The following is a 13086-nucleotide window of genomic DNA, read 5'->3' as shown; positions in this document are numbered from 1 at the left end:
ACACACACACACCACTCCCCCATTATTTTTTGATCACTCCTTGTACATGAGGTCACAGGTTGTGTGGTGAGTACTTATTTTATTTATGCATTTTGATTCTCGCTCACATTGTATTACAGATAAGATAGACGACTCCACACCTATATATGACATGTTGACCCAAACCATGATTAATCTGATGATGACGTATAAATCAAAATGTGTAGTCAGAGAACATTGTCACCACACAACCTGTGACTTCCATGTATTTCCTGTATCGTCCATAATAGCACTGATACAAGCTCCATATTACGTAAAAATGGACGCGTGCTTCTAACATGACTTCACGTCACCCGTGTGTCTGTGAAAACTGCAGAGTGTTCCACGAATTCTATGCAAGGTTTTGTTTATGGGTGAAGGATCATTTGCAAATCAGTCTTTGCAATATGCAATAGTTGTCAGTTGAAAATCCACTCTGTTCTCAAAGAGGATAAACAACAACCATGGTTTTTCAACGTAAGATGTGGGATTTCCAAGAAGTGCATCACTGATCACTACTTTATTGATGGGATTCTAAATAACCAAGAGTACCTACCTCTTCCTAACAGATACTCTGCTGCAGCTATTGGAAGACATTTCATTGGGCAAAAGGCAATTTTTATGGTACTAACATGACTCTGAAATACTATCCATTCTGCACAGATAATTACAGACCACCTCAACAGAGCATTTGGAGACCACTGGACTGGCCATTTTGTAAACAAAAGATTGCCTACATGCTCACCAGATTCAACACTTCTGGGTTTCTGTTGGAAGGAAAATTAAAATATGAGGTCTGAAAGAAAACGACTCCCAAAGACACGAAATGCCTTATAACAAGGGCATGTGCTGTGATAAGTCCAAGTTTAACATGTAGTATAGTCAGTCTGGAATTACTTTACAGCATGTATCAATGCTCAAGGTCAACATTTTGAGCACTTGGTATGACAGTCAAAACAACGAACACACAAACCATACCCGAGATACGTGTTTGCTTATATTTGGTACAGGGCAGATGTTTGAGAGATAAAAAAATGGTTCAAATGGCTCTGAGCACTATGGGACTTAACTGCTGTGGTCATCAGTCCCCTAGAACTTAGAACTACTTAAACCTAACTAACCTAAGGACATCACACACATCCATGCCCGAGGCAGGATTCGAACCTGCGACCGTAGCGGTCACGCGGTTCCAGACTGTAGCGCCTAGAACCGCACGGCCACTCCGGCCAGCTGTTTGAGAGATATTTTTCCTGACAGCAGAACAGTAATTTGTGATCTAGTTGTCTTGTTGCTAACTGATAAAGTTTTACAAATGATAAGCCACTGAAGTCTTCTTTGAACACTCTTTCCAACGCCACAGAAAAAGAATATATATTCCCACAAAAAAATGAATAGGCAGTATCATAACTTGGCAGCTACAAACATTAAAAATTACTTGCTTACATCATAAAATTCGACAAACAGTCATAACTTAACAAAAACCCTGATATATAGGGTGTACATAAAGTGCGGGAACACTTTCAATTATTTATTGCCCAAGAACCAAACCTTGTACAGATATCATACATATGTCATTTTGAAGAGAAACTCTGAAAGTTTTTTTCATGTATACCGCCACAGCGTAGTTGGGTAACTTTCTGATAACCAGCGCTAGTCGCGAGCATGGCAAGTTCAGGTGCGAAGCGAGCTTTCTGTGTTGGAGTTCGACAAAAACAAGTGTGCTACAGCTGTTTAGTGGATGTTTAGAACCAAGTACAGTAAGAAGCCACCAACAAGTAAGGTCATTTACCACTGGCACAACAAATTCGTTGCGACAGGTTGCTTGTGCCCGGCGAAGAGAAGCAGACGTCCCAGTGTGAGTGAAATGAATGTGAAGTGCATATGGCAAGAATTTGATTACCGTATTGACAATTCAGAGTTTGTCTTCAAAATGCAATATGTATGACATCTGTACAATGTTTAGTTTTTGTGCAATAAACAATTGAAAGCGTTTCTGGACTTTATGTACACCCTGTATTTATTTAGGCTGGATGTATTTTGAGTGGCCTGTCTCAATCTGCCTGTATTACAGATAGAAAGACATGGAAAGGCAATGAAGGAGAATGGGGAAGACCTGGATACAAATGGATATGTTAGAGGAAAGAATTAAAAGACTCACAAGAGCTGAGTATATGGTACATTGCCTACTAGAATCCAGAGAGTTACAAACCAAGCAGCCATCAACTGATGTAATCTGCAAAACAAATTTTCTGTTTTTATTACAGAGTGTCTACAGCCATTTAGTATTACTAGTAATCCTGGGGCAGGTGTCACTCTGTCAATGCAGGAAGCTGAAAAGAATTTGTAAAGGCATTGATGGATATGTTATAATCAAAAAGTGGCTCTTCCTTTGGCTGTGTATGTCTTCACAAAGGTACGGGCTGGATCAGGTTGCAGAGGTGGGGTCTATGAAAGTTTGGAAATGGGACAGCTCTGGTCTATCACAACAGTAAGTGAATAATAAAAAAGAGACTGGTAAGAAACATATGACTTATATTTTACTGGTCAGGACAGCAATTATAAATCAAACATCTCAGAGAAATAAACTTTCCTCTATGAAAGTAACATACTACAATTTCTTTGTTTCACGACTTAATAGATCACTCGATGTGATCGTATAAGTTAACTGGCAGTGACAACTGACTAAGAATTCTATATTCACATTTATATAAGTACTACAGTTTCCATACTATTTAATCCTGTGTACATACAGCAGACATGATGATGTATAACATCTTCATACTGAAGATCCTGTAGTGGAAACTGGGAGTGCTGTACGATAATGGGTGTTCTTTGTCTAACACTTTCTTACTGATGCAAAATGCACAAAACTAAACATTGTGTGCAACCCATAACAAGAAACAACTGTTTCTTATCTCATTTGAATAACACGATAATTGTTATTTTCCTTTATACAAGAAATCAAAGATCTAGACTGGGATTCACAGGGAGAACAGTAAGAACCTCTTTCCCATTATAAATAATGATATACAAGTGAGCTAACAAAATGAATAAATTATGTTATCGTCTAAAGCCACAAGGATACTATATAACATGCTACTGAAAGTGTTGCTATTTTTAAGATACTTCTAGAACTACTGTATGAACTGCAACACTGATTACGTTACAAATACGTAACTCAGAAACCTATATGCTTTAAAACTGGCATACAGTACTGTATATATGTCATCTATACAAAAATTGTTCACTGTGAAATGATAAACATATGTGGACCATTTCCAAAATTAATATCACACAATTCTGTAACAGTAGCATGACAGCAAAACAATTTATCTATATACAATGCTACAGTTAAACAAACTAATCTCTTTAACATATGATTTTGTATACTGTTATCTTTGAAAATATAATAAAATAGCTGCTGTAACATAATTCTTGCCATTACAGCAACTCTCCAAAAAGTGATACACTTCATGAAAAATGAGCCATTACTCTACTCTTGATACAATTTGTCTAAAAGCCACTATATAATGCAATTACGATGCCATGTTTTGTGTGCTGAATACCTTGCACACAAACAGTTTATATATGTTACCTTTGTCATTACTGAATCTACTTCATACAAATCCACTGAACCTACGCTTACTGACAGATTATGTAATCTCTTGTATATTTTCAGTTTCATGTTATTTATACTTATTGCTTTAGGGATTAACAAAAGACACTACTACTCCTATGAAAGCCTATTGTATAAAAGAAATAGGCAACAACAAAACATACTTCACTTAAAAGTATCACAATATGTTTTAAAAACAAGTTGTTATCAATCTGTGAAGAACAAATAGTACAATTTTGAATGAGACACTAACAAAAAAGATTTACTGTATTGCAATGTTCAAAGCACTTAGCTTTAAAGTAGCTCAGGGTAGGAGGGCAATGCTAAAACGTGCTGGGATGGTAGCCACCAATGGCCTTACATTATATACATTACAACATGCACAAATGCACATAAATAACCACCATAGTGATAGTGGTTTGGAAAAAAAATTTGTACGAGATTCATTTATTTGCGGAGTGCTATTTCCTACAAATATTACAGAAGTATATTCCAACAGAGAACTCCAGATGGCAAGACATATTTCAATTATCATACAAGTTATACTATAACACGGACAAATTGTTTAACATTGGTAGTACATTACTTCATAGTCAGTCAACAGCGACAGGGAATATATAATGCTTCCTGAAACATATTCTACACCGTGTAAGTTGGGGAGTGAGGGAACTATGGAACAATCGAGTGTACAACTCCCAATTAAATTTAACATACAAACAAAATGTTTCACATTAACGACATTTTACACACACATAACAACTGACCAATGGAGCTATTACAGCAGTACCATCAGAATAGAATCAGGGAGAAAATACACATAAGCGCTTTTTTTAAAACATAAAATGGTATTGCTACAATACTTTAAAAGTAGTCACTGATATCAATATCACTACTGAGCAAATTCAGATTGGTCAAAAATGAAATGCCCAAGTTTTAGTGTTCAACAAATTCACTAAAATGGCTAAGATCTGACTGCATGATTCAATGGAAGTCTCCTATACCATCTTGCATTCCATCTTATTAGTAAACCATTCAGCAGTTTATATTATTAGTAATCACGTTTTTGGAGGGCCCTGCTGTAGGTGTGATCAAGCTGACAACTATATATAACATGCTCAGCGAGCAATCAATCTGATACTATTCGTCGTTGTCTCTTCTGAGGTGGAGATATGCAGTCATCATCAGAGCCTGCTGTTGTATCATATGCATACTGAGGAAGCCACTTCTGCAATAGGCTATCAAAAAATTCTTCTAAAGTTTTTGCATCTTGGTAAACTTGGCTCTCCTTCTGCAAAAGACAAAGAAAAGCATCTCTTCACAAATATTGTTAGGTATTAGTTCCAAACAGTAAACTACAGCAATTTTCCAATATACATTTTTTTCATTTGTACAGACAGACTGCTACACTCTCAAGTTGAGGATTATTCCATTACTGTTAACAAGTATCTTTTACAAGTCACATATTGGTTTTTCAGTTTTGGTTTTCTAATAAATTCTATAGATTGAACATATGAGAGGAAACACACAAATTACAGCTCTCGTGGAAAGATCGTAATCTCAAAAGGGTGTGAAAATTTAGAATGTCACATATTCACTATAACCTAAATGTCTGTAAATTCCTCAAGAACATTTTACTGCACAGACTACTAGCAAATTAAAAATCCAACTCAAATGGCACTGGGCCATAATTATGGCATGTTTGGGAAGCTGATACCATCTTTTCTACTGCAGTAATCCTAATTATGATTACAAACATATCTAGTGGCATTTTAAGTTGTAAAGATGTGATTAGCAACTGCATAAATAAATGTTCTGTGAGTACATACAAAATGTATCTGCAACTGCCAGAGCCAGACTTCACACAAGATTCTAATTAGGATAGCAATAAATCCTGGAGCAACACTAAGGAGGGAGGATGGTGAGTATAAAGAGTCAGCACATGAGAGGCAGAAAGTATTCCTAAAAGACTCACTTCCGACAATGCGCTCTGCCAGATGATTCAGATCAAGATCCAGTCCTTGTGAGGTACTGGTTAACAGGTAACCAATAGTAGAACTGAGAATCTGGTAAGGAATATATGGAGTTCAACAAAGTCCAGTGGACAATGGGAATGTTTCAACTATTCAAGTCATCAGGTCTTTGTTGCAACAAGCAGGAGAGTGATTAATCACACTCCTATGCAGACTGTTTAAGAGTCAGTTTTGGTGCAGTTGTCATTCTTAATACTTGGAGAACAGTGAACGTTGTTTCCAGTATGGTGCCAGGTAGAATGATCATACAAGGCTAAGGACATGAGACTTATCAATCTGTTCTCCTTTCACCTAAAGACATAAGAAAAACTGGTTAGCATGCACGTTGCATAAAGAAGGTGAATTGAAGTCTCTCTAAATAAAAACCAACACTCATACTAAACAGACAAATCACACAAAACAGCACTTCATCAACTTGTTGCAAAAGCACTACATTTCCAGGGAATGACACTCTGCATAATCCTGAATACTGTGAGGGCTCGCAGCAATACAAGCTTTGAACCTATGGTAAAAGTCACAGAAGGGCATGACATTAAGACCAACATATCTAGGTAGAATAGGTGGATTAAGACAGTGATGAGAAGACAAAAGGTCAACGCCACCATGATAGATGTCAAACTGGTGAGAAATACCACTAGAGGGTGTTTGCAAGATGGGATCTTGTCCCTGCTACCAGGGAACCTAGTGGTGAATGAACTCATTAAGGAGCTAAATGCTGGACTATTTTTGCCAAGGATATGCAGATGATTTAGTCATAGTAATATTTGGTAAGATTGCAAGAACTGTTAGAATATTGGCACACTGTGCTCTGAGAATTGTGTAAAATTGGTGTTTGAAACAGGATTCAAGGGTTAGTATCATTCTTGAGATAGCTTAACCAGAACAACTACTGGAATCTTCAGCTCTTCAACGAAATTCCATCAGTAGAGGGAGTCAGTGAAGTACTTAGGATTAGCCCTGAATGTGAAACTTACAAGCACCACCACAAAAAGAACACTTATGGGGCTACAATGTGGTGGAATACAATAGCAAAAAAGCTGGCTGCTCAAGGAGCTCAGGAAGATGTAGAGATTGGCCTACCCAGTAATAATGAGTGGAATTAGCCACACTCCCACTGCGGAGTTGGCTACCACACTCGACATGCCCCCCCCCCCCCCCCCCCCTTCTCCAATTACATCACTGGGTTACAATGAAAGCTGCAGTAGGGATCTTTAGGATTTCCAGAATCCCACACTAATATAATGAAAGTGGTAAACATAGCAGTGGTCGGGGAAATGCCAGCTGACTATACAATAACTTCCAGCTGCTTCAATAAACCTTTCTATGTAACCATAGGGAGCAGAGAGCATGGAAGGGTGAACCACAATACTGTTTTACTGACAGGTCAAAAATGGGTGAAGGTGCTGGAGGTGGGGTACACAGTGTGCAGCCTCAACTGAAGAGTACAGTCTCACTAAGGAGGCTGCTGTGGTATTCACAATCAGAGTATGCACATAGAAAAATCTACATAGGCATTACAAGGACTGTAACATCTACATTCATTCAGACAGTCAAGTAGCTGTGAAATCTGTGTCAGCCCCTGGAACAAGATCAAGTATCACTGCAGAACATCATGAAACCTTTGTGAAGCTAGGGTACAGCAACAGGGTAAACTTGCTGTGGGTTCCTAGTCACTCAGAATTAGTGGTTATGAACAAGCAGTTAGGCTGGCCAGGGCATGCACTATGACTCAGTCAGTTGGACCGGAACTTACCTCAGCCATCATTAAGGCAAAGGTAAAATCTAAATTAAATGGTCAGATCAGGAGGTACATGTAGAACAGTGGACTAAAACCGAAAAACAATCATGACAAGCAAAATGCCAAAATCATATTTTAAAAGAAGTTCTGTAACCTTGGGCTTGAACAGGAGGCAGCTTAAACTCTCATTAGGTCTAATAACTGGCCTCAGCACATGATGGCTATAGAGAAAGGAGCTCTAAGTGCAGTCTATATGTTATGAGGGACGAAACACATTACATTTAATCTTTCAATGTGATGCACTGGGAGCCAAAAGACACAAAATATTTGAGCCATAATTCATGAAGAAACTGTGGCAAGCAAAGATGTATTAAAAATACTCCTACAACTCTTTAAGTGTGCTGGTTGTCTTTTCTAGAATGGCAGAGAGATACTACATAATAAACTCAGTCTCAGTGCAGGCAACAGGGTGCTAGGACCACCGTTGTTTTATCTACCTGGTTAAATCAAATCAAACCAAACCAAATCAGTCACCTGAGGAGAGGGAGAGGGAGAGAGAGAGAGAGAGAGAGAGAGAGAGAGAGAGAGAGAGAGAGACTTCATTGATTTTCTTTAGAAGGAAATCATGCTTACAGACAAATTTATTATGGTCAGGTCTTTGTTTCAATACAAGAGAGATACCAGCCACGTACTACTCCCACATACCACTAAGCAGTCTATAAATTACACAGAACTGATACGGATAAGCAAACCCACATAACATAACATTTGAATTGATCTTTCGACATGGTGACTGGTTTTAAATGCGTGACCAAACAAAACAAATTTTGAATTACATAGAACCCACAAAACACGACAGTTGCATGTAAATAAAGAACTGACATTTTGTTATACATCCACTACAAGTTTTTCATGACTCCAACACTTCAATATAGTAAGAACTTATCTATTATAAAGCGGTATACTATACACTGCTAGGGTTACAAGACATCAGCCAAACACTGATAATGTAAGCCTCAACACTTTGTGCAAAATAAAACTGACAAGCCTGATCCTACTTTGGCAGTTGATAAAAAAAGAAAAAAAAGGGGTAGAATGCAAGGACAAGGACAACATCTCACTTTAAGTACTCTAATACAGCCCTGTAATTACATTTTTAATAGAGAACAGGAGTGTTAGAATGGATTCTTAAATAGAAACACAAACCTATTCACTTTTCTGGATATTCTGTAACATGCATTATTTTTCTAACTTATTGAAGTCATACCATTGTGACAGGCAATAATTTCTTTTGTTTTAAAAATAACTGTTCTCTGTTACACTTCTCTTGCTTTGTTTTTGCTGCCACCAAAACACACAGACATATACTTATGCACCCCCCCCCCCCCCGGTCACTCGCGCGTGCGCACACACACACGCAGGACACACACACACACACACACACACACACACACATATATATATATTCTGAAGTGTGTAAACCAATACTCACAGTACACATTAAAAAAAGAAAAAACCTATCCACACCTGATTTCAGTAGGGACATCTAAAACACTAACTAACACATACATGCATTTCCCATTATTCATGAATAATGCACAAGCTTTCAAAGAATGCATTGATACGTTGTTGCATTGAAAGCACTCTCCTACTTCCTACACTTGTACCATTAACAGACAACAGACAAATAGCTTAACCACCCGTCAGTGCAACAAAACAAGTTCTGTTGAAATGTAAGACATTTTTTTTTTTTTTTGGGCAGAGTAGGTTAGTGGAAATCAGTGAAGTGTTACATTAAGCACATGCACAAAATCTAAAATACATTCATACTGTCCAATAAGGTAACATCCAGTAGTTTCACTGCTTGCTCTGCCATGGGAAGTCAAATGTGATTTCACCTTTTAATTGTGGAGGTAGAAATGGAAAATTATGATGATTATAACAAGAGTCTACACACACCTCTCCCTATACTGCAGAACAGTGTAGGGAGTATCAACAAAAATGTGAATACACGGACAGTTAAAAATTATGATATGGTGAAGAAAGGGATGCTATTTCAAGAGAAACTCTTCCTGAAGTTTTTCACATAAGCAATTACATTAATGTTAATTCCTGGACTTAAGTAGTTACTGACTACCGATTCATACTCATCAAGTATGATGTGATGGTAATGAGCCTCGCTAGTTATTCAGATAGTATTCCGGGATATTTACAGTTGAGAAATTTACACCTTAGAAATAAACAGTAAAAAATAATCTAAGTACTGTGTCACAGATAGTTGTGTAACCCAGACCTTAAATAGAGAAAAAAATGTAGATGGCAAGTGTGAGATTCATACGAATGATGATACAAGAAATACCTTGCAGAACTGTGAACATCAATATACCGTTACTGGTCAACGTTAACTAACGAAGTAAAACACGTTGGTGTAGCCACTTCAGAAGAATAGAACACAAAAAAGAACTATATGGTGGTACTTTACTTCAACATAAGAGGTAGAAAATTATGATTAGGGACATTATTTACATTTGCGTGTTGGTGAAGTCAAAAACAAGGCAGAGACGGTGAAATTTAGGAAATATCTAAAACAAATAGAAATGCTAGAACATTAGGTGGTAGAGTGGAAATGCCTGATAAAGGGAATATATTTGCCTTCTCATTCTTTTTCCAGTCATAAGTTGAGACACAATGGATTTGCAAAACATTCATATCTACAAGTCATGGAATCCAGATGACAAAAATAAATAAAGGTAGAAAACAGTGCATCGTGATGAACGTGTGAAGAGTAGATTGGCAGAAAATGGCTTAATTAGTGCACCTGTAAAAATCTTAGATATGGTAGTATTGACTGTTTGCTTAAGAATTTGGTGTATACAATTTGGTAAGCAATCAGGTTGGAACATTAAACTTATCTAGATGACATTACATATAGTTGGATCACTGGGAGACTACAGATTGGCCATATCATAGTTAAGCAGACATTGAGTCGAAGAAACACTCAATGACAGCCTTCACACAGTCAACTATGTGCTACAAAATAATGCCTGTGCTATTTTCTTGCGTCAAGTGCCCGAAGGCATCTAACAAAATTCTTGCACTGGCCTGACCTTTTGGCAGCCTCTCAGTCACACATCCCTCTGTAAGCTCAGTTACCTGTGCCTTCACAAGAAGGAACCAAAGTTTGTGTTGTAATGAGTGAGCCTATGAAAAGTGGGGCAGTATGCTTGTTCACAGGTCAATCACAGTTTACTGTGGAGTATGAATTCCTCCCATGAGTATGTGGCATGCCCCCACCCCTGTCACAATCGACTAATATCGTGGAATGCGACAAAAATGAAATAAAACTTTCCAGTGCCTGAAAGATTCACAAAAAGGCAGTGAATCACTTGCATTTGTATTTCACTTCTACCATGCAAATGAATAATCCATTCACCATGCACAAGCCTTCAGTATATGTTTGCAAAACAAAAGCAACAGAATAGGCATGATGAGATGGCTTCATCAACATAATAACGAACAGCTTGAGTTAAGGATGCAAATATGTACCGCTAAGTAGTTTGTTTATATCTTCTGTAGGCAGCCTAGGTGGCTTACTATCATGCCTATACTGTCATAAAATTTAAATTAAATTTTTAAAAAATTATAAAAAATTTAAAAAATTCAATCTGTTCAGTTTCAAGAATTCAACCAATACTTCCAATACATTTTAAAAAAACATTTATTTTTAGTAGTATTACTTGATTGAAGTCTTAATGTTATTCCTTTACTGACTACACTTTGCCTCTCGTATAAATTCTTCTCTCGTCACATGAACATAGAAGTATAATAAGTAGTGTTGCAGTCAATGAATGTGACCATAACACTCAATTTATTATGTGGGGAATGTTTGTAGAATATACAGGCCAAATACCAGAACCCATAGTCTTTACGCAAACAATTTATCTGAATAACAGAAGACAATATTATGAAATGGATAGTTGCTACTCACCAATAGCAGAGATGCAGAGTCACAGATAGGCACAACAAAATGACTGGCAGAAAGTAAGCTTTCTTCGGCCAACAACGCCTTCATTGAACCCCCCCCACACACACACAGTCTCTGGCTCCTGACGCCTCTGCCAGTCTTTTTGTTGTGCCTATCTGCACTGTATGGTGAGTAGCTAACATCCTTTTCATAATGTTGTCATAGTCCACTCCGCACTTTCCCTTGTTGAATAACAGAAGACATTTGTTTCCAAGAAAATACAAAACATTATTTCCATGAACTTTAATAAGATGACTGACTCTGTTAACAGATAGTCCTATCACACAGCACTACACATAAACAGCGAATCAATGTGTACATGCTGTATAACTGTCGGTAAATATGACCCTGAATATGAAACTCATAACTTCATAATTTCATTCAAGTCAAAACTGAGCTGCATTTAAAGAAAAAATTCAATTTTTAACCAAATATGCCTTCCAACATGCGCCAGACTCTGCACTGGAACAAAACTTTCTGACAGACTCCCTCTTGCATAATAAAACAAATGTGTACGTGGAAAAACAATAAACCATAAGCTGATTTTTAAGTCTGCATTTTTGTACAGAGCAATAGTTGATTTAGATTTTACTACTTCACTAACAATTAGAGTTTTGAAATGAATCAAACAATATTTGTCCTGAAAGTATGAAGCACTAAATAGATTATGCTCACCATGAAGAATGCATTGTAACTTTTGAGATTATAACTACTGCCAAGTTAATGCTTACTGTTGAACCCTCTCAGTGAGCAGCATTAGAAACAATCCTATTTTGTGCATGAAACTTCAATGGGGCCTCAGAACTGAATGCAAGATGTATGGCATGTATTCTACGGAACATGATTCATTGGTTTCCTTAGTCCCATGAAACCACTTATTGGCTCTTGAGGTCCATAAAATGTGCCTTTGTCAGATGTGTTATAATATCAGAAGATGGCTAGTCTCACATAGGGCAAAAGGAGGTGCTGAGTTGACTAGTGAGGATCCATACACATACAGGATATTTTCTCATGGGACATATCTTACCAACAAATATACTTACTCAAATCAAGTTGGTGGTGTCCCTAAAAAGCCACTTGGGGACTTTCTGTATCTCTTTTTGTAATTCTAGTTCTCTACAAACTATACATTCCAGCATTATAATGCATCACACCATAATGGACAAAATGTCGTCCCCCCCCCCCCCCCCCCTCCCCCAAACAATGACATGATGGAGAGGTCTAAAGGGGGGAAGTCCCTACACCTTAAAATGCCAGAAAAATGTGGTCAACTATGAAAATAACATGGTCCAATACATTATCTATAAGTATTTTGTTACTTCATGAATCAGTGTAAGTTTACATTGCTGTATTTTATCAACTGGATTCTCTATAATAATAACTACCTATTCCACAACTTCTGCCTGAGTAGTGAAAAGCTAAATCTGTCCTCCTCTAGCATGCCCCGAACCTCCCCCCCCCCCCCCCCCCTTCAATCCCACTTCTTTCCCCTATTTATTACTCATGTAACTTTGTGTCTGAGTTCTACAGGTATTTTCAAAATTATTTCCCAGCTAATACAAGAGTTCAGTGTTGAGTATAATGAAGAATTTTGTGGTATGAAACTCTCTCAGCCAAAACCCTTGTTAGTTACCATTTTTTTAAAGCAGAAGCATTGTTC

At 37.5% G+C, this 13086-nt stretch overlaps 1 protein-coding gene across 2 annotated transcripts in view; it reads right to left on the bottom strand.

Moving 5' to 3' along the window:
- Positions 1 to 2533: 2533 nt before the first annotated feature.
- LOC126094518 (E3 ubiquitin-protein ligase TRIM33-like) overlaps positions 2534 to 13086 on the bottom strand; it is a 135179-nt gene continuing 124626 nt past the window's right edge. Inside the window, exon 15 of one of the 2 annotated variants that reach the window (XM_049908933.1) lies at positions 2534 to 4922. In XM_049908933.1, the coding sequence (XP_049764890.1) occupies positions 4761 to 4922 (162 nt within the window). In that variant the 3' untranslated portion in view covers positions 2534 to 4760. The remainder of the gene's footprint in view (positions 4923 to 13086) is intronic. The other variant, XM_049908934.1, reaches the window with a different exon arrangement.

This window comes from Schistocerca cancellata, chromosome 8 (genome assembly GCF_023864275.1).
Source record: "Schistocerca cancellata isolate TAMUIC-IGC-003103 chromosome 8, iqSchCanc2.1, whole genome shotgun sequence".
Classification (NCBI taxonomy): domain Eukaryota; kingdom Metazoa; phylum Arthropoda; class Insecta; order Orthoptera; family Acrididae; genus Schistocerca; species Schistocerca cancellata.
The sequence above is the reverse complement of the archived record's forward strand: the minus strand, read 5'-3'. Positions and strand labels throughout refer to the sequence as shown.